This window comes from Equus caballus, chromosome 28 (assembly GCF_041296265.1).
Source record: "Equus caballus isolate H_3958 breed thoroughbred chromosome 28, TB-T2T, whole genome shotgun sequence".
NCBI classification, from domain to species: Eukaryota; Metazoa; Chordata; class Mammalia; order Perissodactyla; family Equidae; genus Equus; species Equus caballus.
In genome coordinates this window covers 26,400,386-26,426,014 of record NC_091711.1, presented here as the reverse complement: position 1 = coordinate 26,426,014, position 25,629 = coordinate 26,400,386, and the positions used below count along the sequence as shown (strand labels likewise).

At 39.9% G+C, this 25,629-nt stretch overlaps 1 protein-coding gene across 2 annotated transcripts in view; it reads left to right on the top strand.

Moving 5' to 3' along the window:
- Positions 1-22,763, top strand: part of LTA4H (leukotriene A4 hydrolase) — a 32,341-nt gene extending 9,578 nt beyond the window's left edge. Inside the window, exons 4-19 of one of the 2 annotated variants that reach the window (XM_001494765.7) lie at positions 909-977; positions 3,008-3,112; positions 4,143-4,195; positions 6,613-6,685; positions 6,953-7,093; positions 7,956-7,979; positions 8,671-8,741; positions 9,222-9,333; positions 9,916-10,060; positions 11,289-11,392; positions 12,108-12,178; positions 14,159-14,213; positions 18,825-18,920; positions 21,005-21,087; positions 21,756-21,860; positions 22,555-22,763. In XM_001494765.7, coding sequence (XP_001494815.5) covers positions 909-977; positions 3,008-3,112; positions 4,143-4,195; positions 6,613-6,685; positions 6,953-7,093; positions 7,956-7,979; positions 8,671-8,741; positions 9,222-9,333; positions 9,916-10,060; positions 11,289-11,392; positions 12,108-12,178; positions 14,159-14,213; positions 18,825-18,920; positions 21,005-21,087; positions 21,756-21,860; positions 22,555-22,672 — 1,425 coding nt within the window. In that variant the 3' untranslated portion in view covers positions 22,673-22,763. The remainder of the gene's footprint in view (positions 1-908; positions 978-3,007; positions 3,113-4,142; positions 4,196-6,612; positions 6,686-6,952; positions 7,094-7,955; positions 7,980-8,670; positions 8,742-9,221; positions 9,334-9,915; positions 10,061-11,288; positions 11,393-12,107; positions 12,179-14,158; positions 14,214-18,824; positions 18,921-21,004; positions 21,088-21,755; positions 21,861-22,554) is intronic. The other variant, XM_005606527.4, reaches the window with a different exon arrangement.
- The last annotated feature ends 2,866 nt before the right edge of the window (positions 22,764-25,629 follow it).

Below are 25,629 nucleotides of genomic sequence, written 5' to 3'. Positions count from 1 at the left end.
ATTGATGCGGAAGCAAAGAAACACTTCACGTATTGCACAACGAATGTGTCTCGATGGTATTGAGAAAGGGCTGTTCTTTCTCCCTGCTTCTCTTCCTAGTTTTGACTTTCAAAGTTTGCTGCAAGATCGAAATGTCAAGACTCTAGCAGCATTTCCCAAGCTACGTCCTAAGAACACTGGCGTCCCATTAGATGTTAATAACTAACCAGAGAAAAATGGGTTTCCTGTTAAGATAAGTGTGAGAATTCGAACACCCTCCTTTACTGTCGGTGTTTCGGAGCCTTCAGGACGCTAGTGTTCCTAGTGACTCCCCAAGACAGGGAAGAACCATGCACGGTTCTCAGATTTATTTCACCAAAGAGCCTTTTTTTCTCAGGGTTCCTAACAGCTGCTCACTGGGCTCTATGACTTTGATCAAAGAGCGGGAAACACGATTAACATTGCTTCATGCCTCAACTGAAACATGAGGGTTGACCATACGTTAAAATGGAAAGTCAGGGGGGCTGGCCCCGTGGCCGAGTGGTTAAGTTCGCGCGCTCCGCTGCAGGTGGCCCAGTGTTTCGTTGGTTCGAATCCTGGGCGCAGACATGGCACTGCTCGTCAGACCACGCTGAGGCGGCGTCCCACATGCCACAGCTAGAAGGACCCACAACAAAGAATACACAACTATGTACCGGTGGGCTTTGGGGAGAAAAAGGAAAAAATAAAATCTTTAAAAAAAAAAAAAAAGGAAAGTCAGGGTTTTTGATCCACAGATCTATTTTTGCTACTTTAAAAGATCTGAAAAAATGTGAGACATATTCTTGTTTTTAAGAAGATTGTGTCTGAGAACAATACTGCAATTTTAACTTCTGAATGACTTGCTTTAGAAGACAGGGGCATAGCTGTTTCTTATCTCTCCCTCCCAGGCCATTCACTGCAGAGCAGTTCTTCCTTGTCAGGACACTCCTTCCGTGAAATTGACCTACAGTGCAGAGGTGAGTATCACAAATTATCAGTGAAATTAAATGATCCATGTAAGTAAACGTGGTATAAATGATAAGCAGAGATAATAATTGAATTTTTATAGCTAGAAATATTTTCCCACCTGAAATATGTGAAAAAGAGGCTGTGGATCTCATTTCGAATCTGTTTTAAAGGCGGTTTTGAATGTAAGTGTAAAAAACCAAAAGGAAATGGGTACCATTCTGATTTTAAAAGGAATTCAGAATTCTGGACCTAAAAATAAGAATTGGGGGGGTGCCAGCCCAGTGGCATAGTGGTTAAAGTTCACGCACTGTGCTTTGGCAGCCTTGGGTTCATGGGTTCAGATCCTGAGCACAGGCCTATACACACTGCTCATCAAGCCATGCTGTGGTGGTGTCCCACATGCAACGTAGAGGAAGACTGGCACAGATGTTAGCTCAGGGCCAATCTTCCTCACCAAAAAAAAGAATTGGGGAACAATTGTTTTTAACTTTCAAAAATTAACATTTGCAGGGTTAAAGTTTCCATAGATGCACTGTATGGCCATATAAACCTCTATGTAACAGGCACATATTACAGACTTATCTGTATACATTTGCAACTTATGCTTGTCATAGGTACTGCTACCCCTTTCATAAAGGACTGTAATTAACAAATAAGTACTGTCCTAGAGGCCAGATCTACTTAGACCAAGCAAATAGAATTGAGGACCAACCTGGATTTATGGTGCCTTCTTGGTTCCCAGATCATCTCACAACCAAACCACACCTAGTGTAGTGCGATATAGAAATATACTTGGAGGGAAGGAATCCCAGGTTCCGGACTCTTCTCTACCACGTACTAACTGCGTGACCTTGGGCAAGTCTTACGACCTCACCACCTCATTATCTCATCTGTATAGCACATTACTGCCTAAATAAGGAGAGAAAGCAGAACCAAATTATTTCCTGAATACTTTTTAGCTCTAGGATCTGTGGTTCTGGTAGCACTACTTTTGGAACTCTTGATGCTTTGCCTGCTTCAGTAATAGCTTTGAATGCTGGGCCATGCAAGAAGAACATGAAAGTCTAGCACTTATTGGACTATATGCTTGCTAGATCATTAATACTCAGAGAATAGCAAAACTTTCAGGATCTTGGAGCTAGGGTGCACATTTAAGTGACCGAATGGTTTGCCCCATTAGGATCTTTTCCATACAGATTTCCAGGGAAGATTATTTCCCAGTTCTTGGCAATAAGTTTTGGTTTCTCACAATCATGACCTTTAAAAAGTTTTTCTTTTGGGGCTGGCCCCATGGCCGAGTGGTTAAGTTCGTGCGCTCTCCTGCAGGCGGCCCAGTGTTTTGTCGGTTCGAATCCTGGGTGCGGACATGGCACTACTCATCGAGCCACGCTGAGGTGGCGTCCCACATGCCACAGCTAGAAGGACCCACAGCTAAGAATATACAACTATGTACCGGGGGGCTTTGGGTAGAAAAAGGAAAAAAATAAAATCTTAAAAAGAAAAAAAGTTTTTCTATTTATAACTCCAAGTTTATATTTTAAACATAAAATTGTTCAAAACTCCATTCTGTGTCCTAAAATGAGTATAGCATCCTTTTGAATCTGTGTTGAGGGTGTGAAGAGGAGCAAGAGTGGAGGCCCCCATTGCCAGGCACGGTGCTGGCCTCTTCTATATTGTTTATTCCTTGGAGCAATCCTGTGAAGTCTTACCCTCGTTTGATAGGGAACCTGAGGCACAGGGAGGTTATTTGCTCAAGTCCATGCAGTTAGTAAGTGGCAGAGTTGGGATTTTAATCTAATTCCTACCAAATGCTCTTAATATGGATAGATGAATGAACAGATATTTCATATTCATGTTTAAAGAAGCCAGTTTTACATATTGCTAATTCTATTTATAGAACTGATACATACGAGCTTATTGGGTTCACAGTCTATTGTACAGATAGTCAGAAAAGGTAAAAAATGTTTTTTTACATATATAGTTTAAGATACATAGAACCTTTTATTTATAACTGGAAATGACTTTCCTTCTCTGTTAGGTATCTGTCCCCAAAGAACTGGTGGCACTTATGAGTGCCATTCGTGATGGAGAAGCATCTGACCCAGAAGACCCGAGCAGGAAAATATACAGATTCCGCCAAAAAGTAAGATCTTAGCAACTAGATTTTTGTTTTAGTTGGATGCGAACAACAAATAGCTTTTGCCCATCCAGAGAACAAAATCGCTTTTGAAATATTTTGGCATCTAGAAAGCAGCTTCTGGCTTTTGTTTTCTTCATTTCTTTTTCTTTTGTGCTTTTAAAATAGTGTGTTCTACGTACAGTGATGTATTGAAGGAAGAGGTGGCTGGAGGGCAGAGTAGGGAGTGTGCCTGATCCCATTTTCCCTCTTCCCGTCACTAGTAGGTTTCCTGTCCCTTTAGGTTATGCTTTCTCCTGCCCCGGCACCAGTGTGGGCATGTGGTGGTTTAGTGTTTACAAATGGAAGAGCTGTCTTAGACCAAAAGTCACTCTGGTACAGTCCTTTACGGTAAAATTCCTGTGTAGCTGGTCATTTGACTTGTAGCTTTGACCTTTAATGAATTGTGTGTGTGTGTTTACATATGCTTTTGTAATTGACCTTCTTAACAGAACACCTAACTGAGCCACACTGGACAATTTTGCTTCCACCCGAAGCTCCCAAACCTTCAACATCCTCATACTGCTGGATTATTTTGTATGTCTCTCAAATATACCGGGAATGGTTTAAAAAAGGATTTAAAAAACATTTTTTTAAGTCAAGAGAGAAAAAACAAAAAAAGAGCACAAATTCCCTTCTTCTAGGTTAATTTTTGAGAAATGCTTAAAATGTACCTTGTAGTACTATGTGCAATCATGTCTTTCACATTTCAGAAGCTTGTACTACAATGTGCAATCATGTCTTTCACATTTCAGAAGCTTTCCTTCCTAATGGAATAAAAGGGAAATAGATGTTTTGAAATATTTTATGTCATCATTTTGAACTATTTGACTCCTTAAGAATAAGAACTGTTTGAGAAACACGAAAGGAAAGTGATCCACACTAACGTCTGGAGATCTGAAACGGAATTTACTTACTTTTAAATATGAATTGTCTTACTCTGTAATATTTGTAAACACTAATTTGAGCGTATGTTGTGTCTTCTTTTCCCATGTAGGTCCCAGTCCCCTGCTACTTGATTGCTCTAGTTGTTGGAGCTTTAGAAAGCAGGTGAGCTTCTGAACAAACTTTCGGGTTTATGGAAAGATTAAACCTTGGGCACCTTGAACCTTTATCAGGATTAATCGGTAGACCATTTGATCATTCCTCAAGATATCAAGCTGACTGCTCTAGAAAAGTTCAAATCTAATTATAAAATATAAGGAATAAATAAATTTTAAATTAGAAAATCTTTACCTTTGCCCCCTTAGGTTGTCCAAGTACTATAGAATGACCATGCCCTTACCTCACTTAGAGATCTGGATTCTAATACAAGTTGGAACAAGTCACTTCTCCTAACCTCCATTTTCTCATCTTTAAAATTATAATATCTCCCTTTCCTACCTCATAGGGTGGTTACATGAAACAGCGGAGAGAAAATATTTTGAAGTACTTGGAAGCCTACAAATATTACAGAAATATAAGGCATTTTATTAAAATTTTACCGATAGCTAGATGCTCTTCCTTCTTAATTTTTTGTTTGTTCTTATTTCTAAGCAGCTGAAAATTAGGAATGTCTGTAGGGGTCACATGCTTTAAACTGCCAGAAATGTGGACATGATAGAAATGTCAGAAAAACAGATTCCAGTTCCATCCTTGGGCAACTGTCTACATTCTTGGGCAACTCACCTCTTTGAGTTTCATTTTCTTCACCTAAAAACTGGAAATAGTAGTATGTGCTTCAAAGGACTTTGGTGAAGATTAACAGACCTAACTTATGGAAAGCTCCTGGCCTATAGGAGGCACTCACTGAATGATAATTATAACAATTGTCTGTCACAGCAGCTGACAATTATAAGGTCTTATTACGTGCCAAGTTCAACACATTATTGCATGGAATCCTGACACCTTTGTGGAGTTGATACGATTATTTTTTCCCATTTTACCAATAAAGAAACTGAAGCTCGATGAGTTTTAATAACTGGCTGACAGTCACACAGCTAGGAAATGTCAGAGCTAGGACCCAAATCTAGGCCTGCTGACTTTAAAGCCCACGCAGCACAGACCTGCACTGTCTGGTGCCGCCGCCACTAACCACGTGAGGCTCAAGTTGTGCCGTACGTGTAAAATACACACAAGGCTTCATATGGAAAAAAGAATGTGACATATTGCATTAATAATTTTTTATGTTGGTTACATGTTGAAGTGATAGTATTTTGGATATATTGGGTTAAACAGAATATATTAAAATTTCATCAGCTGGCTCATTTTGCTTTTATTTTAATGTGGCTACTAGACCATTTAAAATGATGTATGTGGCTCGCATTTGTGGCTCTCATTAACTTTGTGTTGGCTAGCCCTGGGCTACCATTTCTACTTTGTGTGGTCTATAAACCAATAGCTTTGGCATCACCAGGAAGTTGGTTAGAAATGCAAATTCTTGGGCCCAACCCAGACCTACTAAATCAAAATTTGTATTTGAACAAGCTCCCCAGATAATTTGTATGTGCATTAAAGTTTGAGAAGCACTGCTCTGGAGTCCACTGCCTCTCTGGGGCAGGATACCAAGGCAAGCCTTGTTGTTGGGGGTTTGGTGTGGCATAAACTTTTTAAGATGAAATTTATGTGAAAAAAATACTTTTGAATTCTAGCCCTGTATAAGTGATATATAGTTCTACTTGTTTCTTCTTTTTTTTTAATGTAGTAAGAAAACCACAAAATTTACCATCTTAACCATTTTTAAATGTACAGTTCAGTAGGTGGAAGGCTAAGTATATTCACATTGTAGTGAAACAGATCTCCAGAACTTTTTCTTCTTACAAAACTGAAACTCTATACCCTTTAAACAACAATTCGCATTTCTAATTCTCTCCAGCCCCTGGTAAGCACCATTCTACTTTCTATTTCTATGTGTTTGACTACTTTAGATACCTCATAAGTGGAATCAGAGTATTTGTCCTTTTGTGACTGGCTGATTTCACTTAGCGTAATGTCCTCAAGGTTCATCCCTGTCGTAGCATGTGACAGGATTTCCTTCTTCTTCTGTTTGTTTTTCTATCTTTCTATTTGTTGAACACTCATATTAAGAGTGTTCAACCTTTAAGTGTATAACAAAGTTTACATCTTCCTTGTTCTGGAATAATCTTTTACTGAGCTGTGACTGGGTTTCTATACTTGTGAGTCTGAAGGAGGAAACTAGATCCCCAGAGGTCTTAGCAGAGTGCTTCAGCTAACCTTTGGGGGTACTTCATGTCTCAGTTTTCCTTTGGCCCAGACTGCCCCTTATCGAGCTGCGTATTTACTGCTGCATGTACGAAAGCAGGTTTGTGTCTCTGAGAAGACATTTAGCTTCACCTCCTGCCCATAAGCACATGGCAAATCACACTCCTAACTGTAAGGATTTGTATATGATACTTTAAATCTTTCCTAGAAGCAGGTGAGTAATTTGCCTTGAATTTCATTTTCATGGAGCTCTTTAATTTTTGCAGACAAATTGGCCCAAGAACACTGGTATGGTCTGAGAAAGAGCAGGTGGAAAAGTCTGCTTACGAATTTTCTGAGGTTGGTCATATGGTTACCCTTTTTAATAATTGTGGTAGACAACAGATTTAAGATTTTGAGTATGAAATATGATACTTTAAGTAATGTGGTAAAAGAATTAAATATATCTTATTTTATGTGAATTTGCAGTTGATACATTTTTTGTAGCATTTTCATTTAAAATAAGCATTATTAACTTGTAGCCTTCATAGAAAGCATTATGCATTTTTAAGGAATTTATTAGAGTAATAATTAAGACATACAAATATATATGCATTAATTTTCCAGACTGAATCTATGCTTAAAATTGCAGAAGATCTGGGAGGCCCGTATGTATGGGGGCAGTATGACCTGCTGGTCCTGCCTCCATCCTTCCCTTATGGCGGCATGGAAAATCCTTGCCTGACTTTTGTAACTCCTACTCTGCTGGTGAGTGTAAATAGTCCTTCATTTGAAATTAGGTTCCTCTCAAACATAAACCTAGATGTGAAGAACCTCAGAGTCCTAATAATATTTTTTAAAAAGTCTTTTCTCTTATTTATATAACCCTTGTTTCTGATTTTATTGCTTGTTGTGGTTATTACCATCATCTCATTTTTCAAAGGAAAATAATTTGGCCATTTGGGAGAAAAGAATATTATGTTCAGGTGTTTGGGATGTTGGAGGAGGCAGGGCTGTGACACAACAATCTTGTGATGGATTATGGATCCAGACAAAGAAACTACCATTTACACTTGGCATATAGGTACTGGTAAGAAACAACAACAACAACTCAGTTTACCATGGAAAGGATGGGATTAGGCCCACAGTATATGGCTAATATTTTATATGCCTTTGTAAACTACTTTAAATCCTTCCTAGAACCAAGTGAGTAATGGATTAGCAACTAAATAAATAAAATAAAACACTCCACAGGAGACACAGGACAAGACAGACTTTTCTTAAATATGCTGTGGGTAGTAAGGAGAGAATGAAGATACGTAAGGGTAAATAAGAGCAGATATGAAAAATGGAAATAGGAAAATGTTTCCTGGAAGTTAATTAGAGACAAGTATGCTGGCCCTCCTGGTATTGGAAAAATTCCCTAGATGAGTGAAAGAATTATCCTGTTTTTCAGTCCGGCGTTTTTTGTTTTATTTTCTCAGTGTGTCCGTTTTGAACCCTTTGGAGTGCCATAGTAGAAATACGATGGACCATTAAGGCCAGAATAGTATATCGTGAAGTAGGCAGTTTTGAGATATAGTCTATAATTTGATGACTGCAATATTAAGGTAATTTTCTTCTTTTTTAGGCTGGTGATAAGTCGCTCTCCAATGTAAGTTAAAGTTTATCAGCATGGTCTTACCCTCAGGAAGTATTGAGTCAACTGATTTAAAAATATCCATTGTATTGTTACATTGAAGATACGGTTATAGAAGATAACTTGGGGATTCTTGTTGCAAGACATTGTTATGTTAAGAGTTAGATTTAATGGGTTTAAGAACATTTTATGGGGGCCAGGCCCGTGGCCCAGTGGTTAAGTTTGCGCGCTCTGCTTCAGCAGCCCAGGGTTTCGCCAGTTCGAATCCTGGGCACGGACATGGCACTGCTCATCAAGCCATGCTAAGGCAGTATCCCGCATGCCACAAGTAGAGGGACCCACAACTGAAAATATACAACTATGTACCAGCGGTCTTTGGGGAGAAAAAGAAAAAAAAAGGAACATTTTATGGTTTTGTCTCTTCATACGTTTATGAAATCTTTTTTAATGGAGTCATGTATTCATTTAATTTAGTATCTTCTAAATAACTTTTTGTTTCTAAATTTTTTAATGATGCTGTACTTTTTTTGTCTTTGGCTAAATTATGACTTTTTGGCTAAACTGAGTAACTCCCTGAATATCTCATCTAATGTTAAAAAAAAAATTGAACCACATAGAATTGGAAGAACTAGAATGCTTGCATGGTGAGTTACTTTAGATTAAGGTAATCAATTTTGCTACTAATCCCTTCCACTATTTTCTTTAGGTCATTGCACATGAAATATCTCATAGTTGGACAGGGAACTTAGTGACCAACAAGACTTGGAATCACTTTTGGTAAGATTTGTTTTTATTATTATTTCTTTGTTGGTTCCTGTTATCGATTAATTTCTTTCCCTGCCTCCCACCTCTGAATTGTTTTGTGTGTGTATCTTGTTTTTCTTTGTGATCATCTCTGTGGTAGATGGGGATTTTAAAAAAAAACTCCTGTAACGCTTGTCACAATGTTAGGTAGAGTGGAGGTGTTCACTTTATGCTTGTTATTTAGTTCCTGGTCTGGTCACATTATAATACACGGACACACAAAACCTGAGCCATGGCTTAATTTTTCGGGCTGCTCCCTGCTGGGCTGGGCTCCCCATTGTTCTGAATTGAATTCAGGGAAGCCACATAGGCAGTCTGCTTGGACGACAGTGTTCAGGCTGTCCAGTTGCTTTACTCTGTAGAAAAGCCAGAAAGAGAATATCTTGTTGATCAAAATGCCTTTTCCACTCAGCTAGGTCCCTGTTTTTATGATTTTTTTTTTTTTTTTTTCAGGTTAAATGAAGGACATACTGTATACTTGGAACGCCACATTTGTGGACGATTGTTTGGCGAAAAGTTCAGACATTTTCATGCTCTGGGAGGATGGGGAGAGCTGCAGAATTCGGTAAATGAGTGATCCTTTTAAAAGCGTATATCCAAAGTTGTATGGGTGTTCAAAGATGTAGTTTGTAAAGCATCATTACTAAGTAGCAACAAGAAAGTCATTTCTACAGATGTGGAAAATCAAGCAGATGCTGTTATAATGTTCTGTTGATACATATTAGTCATTATCTATTCTATATTATGAATACTATTCATGTTCATAAACAGTAGGACCTCGCTGGGGCTTTGCAGTTAATGTACGGTCTTTGAATTTTATTTGGCATATTTATGTCATTTTTAAGTGCTCTCTCCTGAAAGCTAAATTTCCTGACTAGGCATTGAAACATTTTTCTAGTCTTTTATAAGAACAAAGCCTATTATTGGGCAAGAAATATCATGGAACATTACACAAGTAGCTGTTCCATGAATAGACTTCCAGAAATGTATGCCAACACATCCTACAATTTCCAGTCTCTGCATTTGTTTAGGTTTTAGACTCCCCTAAAGTGATGCCGCTGAGTGAAGTCACCCTTCCTTATTTGCTGTTGGCACAGTGGCAGCCAGTCTTCCTATTTGAACATTCATCTAATTTTGTCTCTTGCAGATAAAGACTTTTGGGGATACGCATCCTTTCACCAAACTGGTGGTTGATCTGACGAATGTAGACCCTGACGTAGCCTATTCCTCAGTTCCCTATGAGAAGGGCTTTGCTTTGCTCTTTTACCTTGAACAGCTTCTTGGAGGACCAGGCAAGTCGTTGGCATTTTCTGATTTTTTTTTTCTTTTTGAGGGTAATGGGAAGAATAAGGGAGAATTTTTTAACTGTTGTTTTTGCTCCATTTTATTCTTCTAGTTCATGCTGTGCATAGCTCTTGGAGAAATCCATATCATTTTCTAATGTTACGTCTCTGCTTAAAACTTTGAATAACTGCTGAGTTCTAAATTGTGCAGCTTGACTTAAAAAAAAACTCATCAGTATTTTAAAAATTAGGAAAATAGTATGAAGTCATTGAAAAAACTTTGTGCAGTATAGAAGTTTATAAGAGCAACATGTGAGAGTCCCTCAGAACACTTTGCACTCCCCAGGGAAACCACTGTTAGCAGTTTGGTGTGTATGGTTCCAGATCTTTTCCTAAGTGTAAATGAACAAACAAATAAATATAATTATTTGAATTACAGAAAATGAATCATACCATATTTTTGTTCTACATTTGTGGGGGGGTTATTTTGGTGAGGAAGATTGGCCCTGAGCTATCATCCATGCCAATCTTCCTCTACTTTATATGTGGGAAGCGGCCACAGCATGGCTTGATGAGTGGTGTGTAGGTCCACACCCAGGATCCTAACCTGTGAACCCTGGGCCGATGAAGTGGAGCATCAGCTTAACTACTGTGCCCCTGGGCCAGCCCCCATTTGTGTTTTTTTTAATTCAACCATATTTCACATACATGCTTCCATGTCAGTGCACACAAATTTATCTTATGCCTTTTAGTGCCAGCATAGTATTTCATGGTATAGATATGCCAAGCTTACATAACCTTCCCCATTGACGGGCAGTAGGTCGTCTCCTTTGTTGACTGACTGGGAAGGCCCTCCCTCACCTGCACCCATTCTGCCTGACCAGTCTTATTTTCCCCCTTTCTAGTCATACCAGGGTCATTGCTTTTAAAACTTGTATTGTGTATTCCTTTTCTGTGTCTTTATTGTCTTGTCCTCTTACTTGTAATTAGGATGTCTCTTCTCCCTTCCCCCAAATTACGTATATTCTTTAAGGCCCAACTTAAGTCTTACCTCCTTTTTTTGAACATTCTTTCATTCTAAAAGTCCTCATTGGTTTCCCTCATCTCTCAGTGTTCTTTATTCTCTGTGGTTAATAGTACAATGCCAAGCACTAAAAAATATGTTAAATAATTACCTTTCCATTAATTGACTTTTCCGTTTTTCTTCTGTTCGTCTTTTTTTTTTTTAAACTCTTAGAGGTTTTCCTAGGTTTCTTAAAGGCTTATGTTAAGAAATTTTCCTACAAGAGCATAACCACTGATGACTGGAAGGATTTCCTGTATTCCCACTTCAAAGATAAGGTTGGATTTTAAAAGCTTTCTTATTTTTCATGCCCAGTATATCTTTATTTAATGGCTATTTGTTAGGCTGATTTGAATTACTTAATAGTGGTATTGGTGTAGAATTTGTCTTAAGACTCAGCCTTTCATTGTAGTTTTTCCTATTTAAAATGTGATCTCAACAGCATGAACTAATGTGTGGAATTTTCCTGTTTCAGAGAGATCTGCAATAGTATGTTTCAGAAATTTTTTGTATATATTTAATTTGCCTATTTTAATTTTGTAACAGAACCCCATTGATTAATATAAATTTATTTTAGAAAAGTGACTTAGAAATTATCTTGACACATCAGTATAGACAAAATTATAGATTTGAAGACCTAAAAGTCTGCTTCAGATTTTCTTTCAATAGAAAAGATTGTTCTGGGCCGGCCCGGTGGCACAGCGGTTAAGTGTGCACGTTCTGCTTCGGTGGCCCAGGGTTCACCGGTTCGGATCCCAGGTGCGGACATGGCACCGTTTGTCAAGCCATGCTGTGGCAGGCATCCCACATATAAAGTAGAGGAAGATGGGCACGGATGTTAGCTCAGGGCCAGTCTTCTTCAGCAAAAAGAGGAGGATTGGCAGCAGATGTTACCTCGGGGCTAATCTTCCTCAAAAAATAAATAAATAATAAAAAATAAAAAACAAAGACAAGAGTGTTCTGTAGTAAACTGGGTGTTCTTACTGTTCCCAGGTTGATGTTCTCAATCAAGTCGATTGGAATGCCTGGCTCCACTCTCCTGGGCTGCCCCCTGTGAAACCCCAGTAAGTCCTTAACTGTTCCTGCTTTCCTTCTCATTCCCCTAGATCCTTTCAGCTCCTCTGAAAGGGTTTTATGCCTTCCTGAAGCTGTCACTAGTTAGTGATGAGAGTAGACTGCTTAGCTGTTTAAACCTTAACCCTGAGGCTAAAAGAATAATTTCCATGATAGTATAAATATAAATTAGTTCAATTCTTTACAAGTAATTACTGAGTACCTCCTTTCTGCACAAGGATGATAAGAGATACAGAGAAGGGTAAGATATTGCCCTTTCCTTCAAAACCTTACAATAAGGTAGTTTTTCCTATTTTATAAGTATTGTGTTAGTCATTACAGCAGGGTTATTAATTATCATCCCCATTTCCAGAGGAGACAAATTAGGCTTAGCCAGGTAAAGTGTCTTGCCTAAGGTTGCACAGTAAGTAAGTAATAAGAGTTGAGATTCAAACCTTGGTAGTCTCTAGTGTCCTGCCTTTTAAACCAAACACCTTCCTCACATGAGGGACCTGAAGCCTGGTCTTCCAGGAGTCGGGGAGGCTGCCCACTCCTGCATGTTCCAGCTGGGAGCGTGATTTTCCCTCCACCTGGAATACTCTTTCCCCACTTAATCCCACTCTCAGCTCAAGAACCACTTTCTCATGGAAGCTTTCCTTCAGCCCTCTAACCAGGTCATATCTCCCATTTAGGGTTTCTTGGTATCGCCTCTTTGTAGCTGTTGCCGTAGTTTTACAGTAGTAATTTTCATTTATTTGGGTGATTATTCAAGCCTTTCTCCTTCGCTGCATTGAAGCACTGTGAGAGCGGGGCTCCTGTCTGGTTCTGCTCATTGCTTTTCTTAGACCCTTGCCGTAAATAAGGGTTGCTTCCCTTCCCTGGTCTATCCCTCCCCCAGTTCTGTTCATTACGATGAGAAGGAAGTTTCAGGGCACAAGAAACAGACCAAAGGTTTTTTCTGTCCTGTTGTTCCTTGTGAAGTCGGTGCTAAGTAACATTCTAGTTGAAGGTGACATACTGCCTTGGCAGTCGGGGACCTCTGATCCCACTTGGTTTTGAGGGCAAACCCAGCCTGACTGCTTCATGAAGGTCAACTGGCTGCTGCTTCAAAGGCCATCACTGCTCTGACCCTTTATCATCTCCCCTGGGGCACAAACTCCCTTGAAGCAGGTTCAAGGTAACTTCTAATCAAAACTTACTTCATTTGGGCCCTCAGGGGCAGGTACCCCTCTGTTCTCCAGTAGAAACATTTCACAGCAAGCGAGCGTGATGTATGGACAAAGAGGACTATTTCACAAGAAATTTGCACGTATTACATGGTCTCTTCCATTGTTGTAAAACATATGATTTATTTTATAAGGTAAGAACACACAAATCTTGGTGTAGCTTGCTTTGCTTAATGGTCAGAGTTTGTTATTTCCACTTTGTTCTGAAATGAGAGGAACAAACTCATCACATGATGTTGCAGTCTCCCAAGGGTCACCTGTGACACCATTGTTTCCCCAGCGTCTGGAACAGTGCCTGTCACATGGGTGCTGGTAGATTTGTTGGATGTTTAGATGGTTGGAACGGCAGAGGGTAGAATCCATGAGAGCAAGGCCTTTGTGTTTGTTGTTTATCATGTTGCTGGGTGCCTAGAACTGTTCCTGCCGTACAGTAAACACTAAATATGCCCAGCTGCGTCCCAGCTCCTTCCGCACAGACTCCTGAAGCACATGACAGTCTTTGCTGAGGTGTTCTGGCATTCTCTCTGAAGAATAATCAGGTGTTTCAGGAATTTGGTACCCACTTGGATTCCCAAGTTCTTAGATGATGCCAGTAATATTTAAGTCAGGTAGAAGATTTCCTCTTTCCATCACTCTGGAGTTCTTTGTCTTTATTTAAAAAGAACTTTGAAATTTAAGTATGTTCTGTAACTTCAAAATTGCATTTATGCAGAAGCATGTGCATTTTTATAAAAGTTAATCTCTAATACTTTTTCCTCGTTGCAGTTATGATATGACTCTGACAAATGCTTGTATTGCCTTAAGTCAAAGATGGATTACTGTGAGTAGCAATATGTGATTTTTTACTCCTTTTTGAACAGTACAAATATATCTCTACTCATGAAGGTGGGTGGGGGGTACTTTACTCATGAACGCTTGCTTTTGAAAAGCTATTCGCAAGTCAGGTTTGTCCAGAGTGATGTTACATCAGTCCCCAAGGTGTAAAGTTAAGTTTGAGAGGGAAAACAAATAGATGTTGATGGTATTGGTTCTGATTTTTCTTGATTCTTTTTGATTCTTAAAGAAGGTTTGCAAAAATATTTGCATCTTCCCTATCTTCTTTTCCTCGTAAATCATTTATTTATAAGATACTACTTCAAATATAGTCCTTGCACATACCAGGTAAATCTAAAGTGATCTTAGGTGCCTGTTAATGGCAGCTGTTAGTGAGGGAAGAACTGAGCCCTTTTGCTCTGTCAGTATTATTTTCGCGTCTATGAAACTTCCTAAAGAGGAGCTTCTTCATGTATTCACTGAAACGTAACCCTTGGAGAAACCAGAGTGAGGATGTGCCGTGGATAATTCTTTAATGGAAAATAATGAAAAATTTAAGAATAATCATTGTAGGGGAGGAAAAATAGTTTTCCCTCTACCCTTCTGAGTTCTTAACTGAGACCCCTGTAACCAAAGACAGAATAACAAGAGAAAAACTGAAGTTTACTGACATGGATACCTCATGTATACATGGGAGATGCCCGGGGAAAAATGAGTAACTCAGAGGTAGCTTTAGAATTCAGAGTTAAATACCATCTTAATAGGGACAGGAGTAGGGGCACGTAGGCCTCTAGAGTAGATGATTTTTATAAAAGATGAATGGGCCCTTGGAAGAATAGATGGGAGATACGATGGTTTGTGACAAAGCTTGTCTGGGTATGTGCACTTGTGACCTCCTCTCCTGTGATGAGTCAGTTTTCCCTGGTTGATGAAACTCCCAGCAGGGGATTCATGACAATCGAGCCCCTTTTGGACGATCCATCTTTAGGCAGATAAGAGTTCAGAGAAAGCCTGTCCCTGCATTTGCTGTTTTCCAGGAGCCTACAGCTCAAAATAACCAGGACACCAAAGAGGTGTATTTCGGGGTGCCATATTCTGCTACCCTTCATCCTATAATCTGCAACAAACTTAGATGTTGCTTTTTGAAACTTGTTTCTAAAGGCTATTCAACCAGTATTTCTTAACAGGATCTTCTACGACATACAAAATGCTATGCCAAGCACTGTGAAAGAGATGGACTTGCCTTTGAAGCAGCCGCAGTTTAATTAAAGAAATTAGACTTATAAATAGCTAATACTGAGCAGTAGGTGATGAGCAGCGTGAAAAAGTACAGCTGAAGGCATAAGAGGTCAACAGAGGGCGCTGTGACTTCTGCCGCAGGTGGGAGAGTGGAGTTGGCTGCCGCATCAAGGAGAGCGTCCTCCGGGAGAGGAGGTTTCAGCTGGGTTTCATGCCGTTTGGATGTGGATGAAGTAGAGGAGGACGTTCTGGGTGGGAGGGACAGTGTTTAAACAAAGGTTTTTATTAAAAGCAGCAACAAAACGTGGAGCATGCATGGAGGGGAGAGTTCAGTCTGGTTAGAGCTTAGAGCCTGTTCGGGTTCCTCTCTCAGCCCTCCCCCTCCCTTGTGACTTGGGGCTGCAGCCACGCTGATCTATTCGCAGTTCCACTGAGATCCTGTTACTCCATGCCTTGCTGCCTTGTACAAGGCTGTGCGCTCTGCTTCCTAGCACCCCTCCCTTCTCTCCCCACCCCAGGCTAAGTTAGGCTCTCCCTCCTCACCTCTCAGAGAGGCCCATAAATAGCCCTCTCACACCACTTCTGGCTTTTTTGTGCTGTGGTTAAAGTACTCTTATAAGGTTGGAACCAATCAGTTAACCAGTCACTTAGCTGAAAAAGTTGGTTAAAGCAAGATGTCATAGAAACTGATCATAAGGCATTTTGTTTTAACTTAAAACCTAAACTCCTTAAACTTTTACTATGGGCCAAGGATATGTGTCAGCTGCATAAACTACATTCATAACACACCTGTGATTTCCAGTTTCAGTTTCTTTAAAGTGGAAACAGAATTTAAATACACTTACAAAGCAATCTGTAGATCCTTCTAGAATTTTCCTATTGTTATCCCAGTCTTTTTTTTTTTTTTTAGATTTTTTTCCTTTTTCTCCCCAAAGCCCTCCGGTACATAGTTGTATATTCTTAGTTGTGGGTCCTTCTAGTTGTGGCATGTGGGGTGCCGCCTCAGCATGGCTTGATGAGCGGTGCCACATCCGCACCCGGGATTCAAACCAATGAAACACTAGGCCGCTACAGCAGAGCGCACGAACTTAACCACTTGGCCATGGGATTGGCCCCTTGTTATCCCAATCTTTTACAAGGATCTTGTCTGCAAATTCTACAGCACCATTTTTTCTATGACAATTTTTAAGTTAATGCTTAGTTTTTCCAAAGTGATAAACCTAATATTTATAGAAATTTCTTTTTCCTTCGGCACTCCTCTTTCACAGATTTCCTATTATTTAACAAGATATCATAATTATAAGCACAGCTGACATGAACACATTTGGAAACAATTACAGCTGACTTGGTAGCACATAAAGCAGCAGGTGGAAGCAGAAGAGCCTAGGAACTGGAGGGGGCCCACCCACTCTGCATGGGCAGCATGCCCCGGGCAGCAGTCATGTTCCAGCGGGCATGGAGAGGATTGCTTAATCTGACAAGCATTTTTAGTGGAGCTCATTTATAAGAAAGCCTTTACTGTATTTGTCTACTTGACTGTTTCTCTCACCAGGCTCTAATCTCCTTGAGAGCAGGACTTGTTTTTATTCATCTCTGTTTCGCCAGGGCCATCCAGATTTATGCACTGTTGGATGAATACATGAATTAGTAGAGGAAAAACAAGGTTGGAAAGATAAATTAGCTGTCTGTCATGGAGGAACTTACATGTCAGGCTAAGGAATTTAACATAATCTCTAGGCAGGAGTGGATCCTTAAAGGTTTCTGAATTGCAACGAAATGATCAGAGTTCCGTGTTAGGACCATTAATCAGGTAGTGTAATATGTAAGATCAGTTAAGACGGCAAACTTAACAGTTAGTAAGGCCGGCTAGGAAGGTATCAATAATAGTTCAGATAAGAAGGCTTGAGCAGCTTGCCTTAGAACAGTGCAGGAGGAAATATTAATAGATTTGAAAGAGATTTTTAAAATTTAATTTTATAGCTAGTTAAGAACTTGAAAACTGATTAGATGTGGAGAATAGGAAAGAAGAGTAGAAAGCTCCAGGTGTTGGGAGAACCCACTTTGAGCCACAAGAAGGAAGAAAACCCAAATCAGGAGTAATGCCAATCAGGAAAATGAACAAGAAATGAAGGGAAAAGATGCTCTAATTTTAAATAAAATATAAACATCTTTTTGGAGATTCTCATACATCATAACGAAGTTAGAGCATTCCTGATTTTTTAGATCTAACTTCAAGATTTTTTTTTTCGAAGAAAATATAAAATCTAAGCAGCTGCCTATTAGAGAAGTAGGCTGGTTGTGCACATAGGTACCTCCATGTACCTGGCCCTCCCCGTCTCTTCCTCCTCTCTACCCACCTTGCCCACCCATCAAGGTGACCATGACCTTGAACTGTGCCTTATCATTCCCTTGCTTTTTATGTTTTTACCACTTATGAGTATATCCTTAATAGTTTACATTTGCACGTTTTTGAGCAGAGAATGAGATCTGTAAGTTGTGACATTAAGGTGAAGTTCTAAAGAGGGAAGAAGTTTTGATATTAAGGGGAATTGTAAAGGGGTAGGGAGGTATAAAATAATATGTTTTTTGCAAGGATATATATAGACACATTACATTTTCTGGAAGGATATACAAGGAACAATACTGCTCACTAAGGAATGGGACTTGGCGACAGCGAGCAAAAGCAAAGGAATTTTGCATTTGGTCCTGTTTATTTTTTTTTTTAACATTTGCATATATTTCTTTTAAAATTAAAAAAAAAACTCTAGTTTAAAAGAATTTATAACCGGTTTAAAAAGATTTAAAAACATTTACTTTGAAAAGCTTTATTTCATATTCCTTAATCAGATCTTCAAAGATTTTTGGCAGTGAATCCTAAATTGAAAAGTACAGACCCATTTTTCTTTTTCTTAGATGACTTCCAAGATTAAGTGGGGAAAATAAAATGTCTGGGGATGAAAGGAAACATCAGTTTGTGGCCTATCAGCTCATTAGTGTGATATTTCAAAGAATATGCAATTCGATCCTTTACCCAAATTTTTGAATTGACCTGTAAGTTAGTTGACATACTTTTTATAATATTTCTTTACTTTGGAAATGTGTATATCATGAATAGTAAATCTCTGTATCAAAAGTTTCCTCTACTTTTATTATTAATAGTTTAATTTTCCTTAAGCAATATAGATTTTAGGAGTCATATCAGCTCTTTAAGTTATAGTGATGCAATCTCAGAATTATTCAAGGCTAAAATTTATTTTTTACAATCTTATGCATTCTTGTAGTTCTGTCGTCTTCTTAATTTTTACTTTTATGTCAGATAAACCAGTAAATATTGCTAAATTGTACATGAATAGAAATAACCAGGTAACATTTATTTTAGGCCAAAGAAGATGATTTAAATTCATTCAACTCCACAGACCTGAAAGATCTCTCTTCTCATCAGTTGAATGAATTTTTAGCACAGCTGCTCCAGAGAGTAAGTACTGGCTCACAACATTAGCAATTAAAATGGGCACAAAGGCACAGCATTTGTGTCAAACCCAACATGGAAAAAAACATTACTGTGGAAACTAATGGAAAAAAATAGTTTATAAAATTCATTCATTTAAAAACATCTATTGAATGCCTACTATGTTTAGTATGGTGCTGAATATAAAAATATGTAAGAAAGAAATAGACCGTGTCCTCAAAAAGTTTACAATCTAGTAGGAAAGATCACACATGCAAGCTTTAGCAGTAAAAGCAGGGATATTTTAGGTATTGTTTGAGAGAAGCTTAATTAGTGAAGAAGGACTCCCTTCCAACGAGTGTAATCAAGGAAGGATTTGGGAGCAGTGGGCTCAGTCTGAGCACAGCAGCATCAGCAGGGAGGTAGAAGTTCAAGTCCAAGGGAACAGCGAGTGAGGGCGCATGCCCAGGGTTGCAGGAGTATGCCGCAGCTCCGGGTCAAGAAGTGAAGGAAGATAACACCGGAAAGGCTGGTAGGATCAGTTGCGGTGAGTCTTGAATGGTAAGCTAAGAATTTTAGATTTGATTCTAGTCAGGAGGAAAGGATTTAACATATTTAACAGAGTCATTTGATGAAATGGTGGGTTGTGAAAATGAATCCACTGGTGATGTGAAGGCTGGATTGATTGACATGAGGAACACAGCGGGTGACGTCAGCTGGAGGATTCGCAGGAGTACAGGACCTGAGGGAGAGAGCTGGCGGGAAAGGGGAAAGGAAAGAAGAGGACAGATGAGAGGGAGATTACACCGGATGCAAGCGTGGGGTTTGGTGACTGACTGGATTTGGAAGTTAACAGGAAAATCTGTTTAGACAGATTTTAAGGTTTCAAGTCCAGGTAATTAAAAGAATACATGAAACTGAAAGGAGATGCTGCCTTGTGAGAGGGAGATAATGACTAGGTCGTTACTATTACATTATAGGGAACTCTTAGGTCTAAGGACCCTGAGAGGAATGGAGAAGACTTTGAACAGGAGTTCCTATGGAGTTGACGCAAAATGAGCAAGAGGATTTTAAGCCAACGGGGGGCCTTAGAGAATCAGTTTTTAGTGCATTGAGTCCTCAGGGTTTCACAAATGTCTGTAGCACTGTCATGTGGCCGAGGACCAAGAAGAGAGAAAACGTGACAGATGACTGGGGAATAGGGCAGGCAAACATGGGGGAAGGGAGGGAGCCTGGGAGGTGACCTTAACCAGCGGACTGCCAGGGTGGACGTGGGGTGTAGTTGGACTAAACACTTTGGGAAGGGTCTAGCAGTCAGTGAGAGCAGAGATGGCTGTGGGTGTGGAGTGAGGGTTCTACTGTGAGGTGAGCTGCTCACTGCCGAGGAGAGTTACCGCAACCTGCACTCCGCGGCCACCTCACACTCTCGACTTGTCCAAACTGAATTCTTTCTTTCCTTTACCCGAACTTGTTATCCCTTTCAGCGTGGGTTAAGGTGGGCACAGGAGGTTTATGAACCCCCTGAAATTGTATATGGAAGTTGGTGTATATATGGCAAATGTATTTTTTTTTCCCCTAAGGAAAGGGTCCATATTATTCATCAGATTCTGAATGGGATCTGTAATAGAAAAGTTTAAAAATTCCTATTTTGTAGGGATATAGAAAATTTAAAAGGGATTTTAGAAGAAATATACAAAGATAAATCTGGGGGGAGTCAGTGAGGAAAAAATTAAGGAACTGTGATTTAATCTGGAGAATGGAATAAATTTAAGATATGTAGGGTATAAGGAAGAACTTGAAAGATTCTAGAAAGGGTCAGAAAGTTAATATTTATATATGTGAAAAAGTCTGAGGAGAGTAATTCTCATTTAATTCTCTACGTACCTTGCAACTTAAATTATCCCATTGCTCCTAGTATAGAACATCCTTATCCAGAACAAGTTTGCACAAAATTTATCTCAGTGTGCATTTGTTTCTTTTATTTTTATCTAACTTATTTCTATATTATAAAATATTTAGGATTTTAATCTGGCTAAGAATTTTTCTCCAGCTCCTTTCTTCCCAGGAATCCTGTTGAAATGATACATCTTACTTCTTTATTTTGCTCTTAGGCACCTCTTCCATTGGGGCACATAAAGCGAATGCAAGAGGTGTACAACTTCAATGCCATTAACAATTCTGAAATACGATTCAGGTACATCATTTTAACTTGTCTCTGTGGAAGAAAGTAGAAAACTAGTTTAGAAAGTGGAGAAAGGGAAGTACTTTATGTGGCATACATGAGTCTTGAGAAATCCTTGTCAAATTTACTGCATCTATATAAATAATTATAGTGGTCTTTAAGGAATAGTTGTAATATCAGTAAGAGGATAATATTAATCTTTTGTTAGGATCTGTTCTAAGCTCCTCTTGCCTTTAAAAAAAAATTAGAATTAAGGATCCACTGGTAAATAGGCCTTCTTCCACAACTAGCCAAATCAACTCTGAAGTGGGAATAGTAAGAAATCTTTGATTCTGTTAAGTAATTAATCTTTCTTAGTTCAAATTTTTAGGGGAAGGCTTGAACCAAAGTTTATCTCCTTCAGAAATTGCATTCTTAAGTTACATGAGCACCTGTGTAATCCAAACCTTTTAAAACGTGATCTTTTTCAAGAACAAACTCCTCTTCCTTCTCTTCTCCAATTATTACATTGTATATATAAGGAATTTGAGAGTCTCAGAATAAAGACATAGTATAAAGTGGTGGACAATGTAACTATAATGGGGTTGTTCATCATTACAAAAGTAATTTTCAGATATACCTGTCATATACTGCCCCTTCCTCCTTTCCGACCCCACGGCCCCCAAAATTCCTCCTTTCAGATGGTTACGGCTGTGCGTTCAATCGAAATGGGAGGAAGCAATTCCTTTGGCTCTAAAAATGGCAACTGAACAAGGAAGAATGAAGTTCACACGACCCTTATTCAAGTAAGAACCAAATCAGACTGTGCTTTGTATATATAAGGAATGGGCAAGAGAAATCTTAAATGTTTGTGTTGTTGCTAAAATACTTTGTAAAATGCAACCTAAAAATAATAAATATTTTTAAATTTCTTAAAATTATAGATATAAGTTTGGCATAGGAATGAACACTCCCAAATACTTAAAATTTGAGATAATTTCATTAGTTTTTTTAGAAGCGTTATATATGTATTACCTATTATGGGCCAAATAGGGTTAGACACTGTTGAAAAGAAATAAATCGAAGACAATCCTGTATACAGAGAGATCTTTGAAAGCAAGTAGATGATCATTGGTGAGTGGGCATGGACAGGAAAAAAAGAGTCTGAAGTTAAGTGCAAGAAGAAATGAGCAGGTAAAGCAAACGTTTTTGCTTCAAATGTTGCAATGAGATGGAAGAATAGGCTGCTTGATGTGTATTAAAAGAATGCTTGGTACAAGGGGAAAAAGTTGTATCTTGGCTGCAAGATACCATTTAAGAATATCCTAGTGAAGTTATTTGACTATGGGTTTGGCAGGACTTCTGAAAAAAGAAAATAATAATAACCATGATATACATAGCCATGGTTAATCTGTTTGCTTTTCACTTACTTTACAAGTATAATAAAACTTGCCAAAACAAGTCGTTATCCATCTTTCTTTTTCTTTTTTTTTTTTGCAGGGACCTTGCTGCCTTTGATAAATCCCATGATCAAGCCATCCGTACCTACCAAGAGCACAGAGCAAGTATGCACCCTGTGACTGCCATGCTGGTGGGAAAAGATTTAAAAGTGGATTAAGGACCTGCCTATTGCTGATTCCACACATTTCTCTTTTTTACATTGAATTCATAAATAAATATGAAACTTCAGCTTGCATTGTAACTAAAAATGTCTGCTTAGTTTGGGCATTTTATTGTTTTGTCAGTGATTTTCAGAAATAAAGCTGAGCTACCCTCCCCCTCTGCTCCCAGCCCTGGCCCCTGTCCAGTGGCGTGTTCTTTGTAAAGTGAATTTTAGCAAAGTTTAATCTTTTGATTTATAAATGTAAAATTTTTAATTAGTTTCATATCCATTTTCTCTCAGTATGATCGCAAAAATGTCAGCGTTATTTATCTGATATTTTAAGTTCTTTAATTTCAGTCTGCTGCACACCAGAAATACAACATGATTAGGGTTTTGCTTTTTAAATTACCTCCCTTACCAAAATGTGTATAGTCTATAGTCTAGCAGGAGTGTTCTCCTCCCATGCCTGGATCCATCTGCTTGTCCCCCAGAGTTGTCCTGCTGTTCTCTCCATCAGGATCACATGGCCACCCTGAACACCATCCAGTGTCCTTCCCATCCATCCCTCAGGTATTCTCCCAACAGTCTGTTCAACCTGCCTCACCTCTTTGGTGGTCAACAAACATCCTCACCTACAGAGAGCATACAGCTCATAGAAAGACATACTGAAAACAATATAACAACTTGAACCAAGTAAGAGTAGTAGCACCCCTGTGAGTGCAATATGGTGCCCCAGGGTACCTTGGCACACAGTTTGAGAACCACAGTAGTATCGGTTAGGATTCTTTGCTTGTAAGCAACAGCAACCCAAATGACTAGAAATCCAAAAGGGAAAAGGAGGATTATTTTAAGGATACAGGGTAGGGGGAGGGTATCAGAACCTGTGCACAGACGGCTGACACCTGAGACTGCAGAGCCATCAGTACTGTGGTCTCTCATTTCTGCTCTCGAGTCCACACTGTGTAATCTGGCTGCCCTCCAGCTTTACTGTTGTTCTTGCCACATAGAGAGACTGTCTTAATTCCAGATCCCCAGAGGTGACACTCTGACCCAGCTTGGGTCCACCCCTGGCCAAATAAACTAAGGGGAATGGCATCTTAGAGTACAAATGTGGGTGGGTTATGTCATCATGAAATACTCCCAAAAAGTGCTAATGCAGTGACAAAAGTCTTCAAATGCATAGGCGTGGGCACCAAAAGGTGGGGCAGATATCGAACGGACATTCCTGTCCCTGTCTAGTCCTGAGACTTGTCCCTTGCTCTCACTCTCCCTGGTGGTTCTCCTCTTGGACATGTACCTACACTACAGTGTGGCTCCGCTTCTCAAGCTCTGCTCTCACTCTCGTCTCAGGAAGCAGAGGAGTGAGTTTAGCTCCAATCCCTGGTATATGATCATGTTCTAAGTGATTAGACTTTAGCAAATCCATGGACCCAAATGGTGCTTTTCAAGGCTCTTGCTGCCCTATAAGCTTAGCCGACACTCTAAGCTCGTGTCATTCGCAGTCCTCACTGATTTGTGGTACTGAAAGCGAATTGGAGCAAAGGAGGTTTGGAGGGTGGTGGTGAAGGGTGCTCTGGAGAAGGCAGAGGGCGCTGAAGACAAACATCCGTGCAGATTTACCTGGGGCCAGCTCCGTGGAGTCTGCATCTGTTCACTTCAGCTAATAAGCATATGTTGAGCGTCTTTGTGCCAGGCTGGCTCTACACATAAAATCCTGGGTGAACAAAGATAAGTACTTTCTATATAATGCTAAAAAAGAGGTATGCTAAAGCAGCCTGGAGAAGGGCCACGCAACCCAACCAAAGTGTTTCGGGAATGCTTTCTGGAGAAGAGAAGGCCTCAACTGAGTCTTAAGGAATAAGAAATATCTAGCCAAGCAAAGACAATTGGAAGTGTCTTCCAGGTGGAGAAAGAATGACATAAGTAAAGGGATAGACTTTTGGGTTGTTTGGGTCATAAATTTGCACAGAGCCAGTGGAAACAGCTTGTCTCTGCAATGTGTCGGGCCTGAGTTTGGAATCCTCAAATGGCTGGGCAGGACTCAGATTGCTGGGCGCTGGTATCATCTGGAGGCTTCTTCCCTTGCATGTCTGATGTCTGGCCTGGGATGACTCAAAAGCTGGGCTCAGCTGAGACTGGCAACTGATGTGCCCAAGTAGTTTGGGTTTTCTCACAGCACAGTGAGTAGTTGGACTTCTTAGTAGTCTTGTATTTTATAAGTTTGCATCCATCACCAGAGAGTAAGTACCATGAAGGCAGAGAATGCACCTTGCTTCATTCCCAGCACCTAGCATAGTGCTTGGGACGGAACAGGCGTTCAAGAGATAGTGGTTGGATGAGTGAAGGGAGGAGGGCAGAAAGTTAAGGTGCTTCACATCTAAGGACCTCACTTTTCTCAGAGATGCAGGAGGTAAGGTCTTCCTCTGAGAATTAGAGGAGGTGGATGTGGAGAAGGTGTTGAGGAGTGGGGTGAATGTCTTAGAGACTGAGGGGCCGGGCAGGGAGAAGGGCAGAGCCCTGATCCACACCATCACAGGGCCTTCTGGAGCAGAGCCTCCCACCAGCGTGAGCACAGAGGGTGGGTGTTGTGACGACCGCGGGTCGGGTTTTACTCAGAGCAGAGGCACAGGGTCATAAAAGAATTCCAAAGTACTGAAGAGAATGGTCGAGGTGAGCAACTCGGGGACCAGCTTCCTTGGAAGGGGAGTGAGGAAGGCTGTGGGAAGTGGAGGGAACAAGGAACCAGGAAGTCAGGTCTAAGGGCAGAGAAACCAGTGGAGAACTGGAGGCTAGAAGGTTGTGGTCAGAGGGTGGGGTATTGGAATTTAGGATTTCTTATGTGTGTCCAGTTCAAGTGATGAAAAATTCCAGGGTGCAGTCAGGATGTGGGTGGCTGAAGTGCAAGTTTCAAGGAGGCTCAAGGAGGGGCAGCTTTTTATCTGTATGCTTCCCAGGAAGCTGTCAGAGAAAGA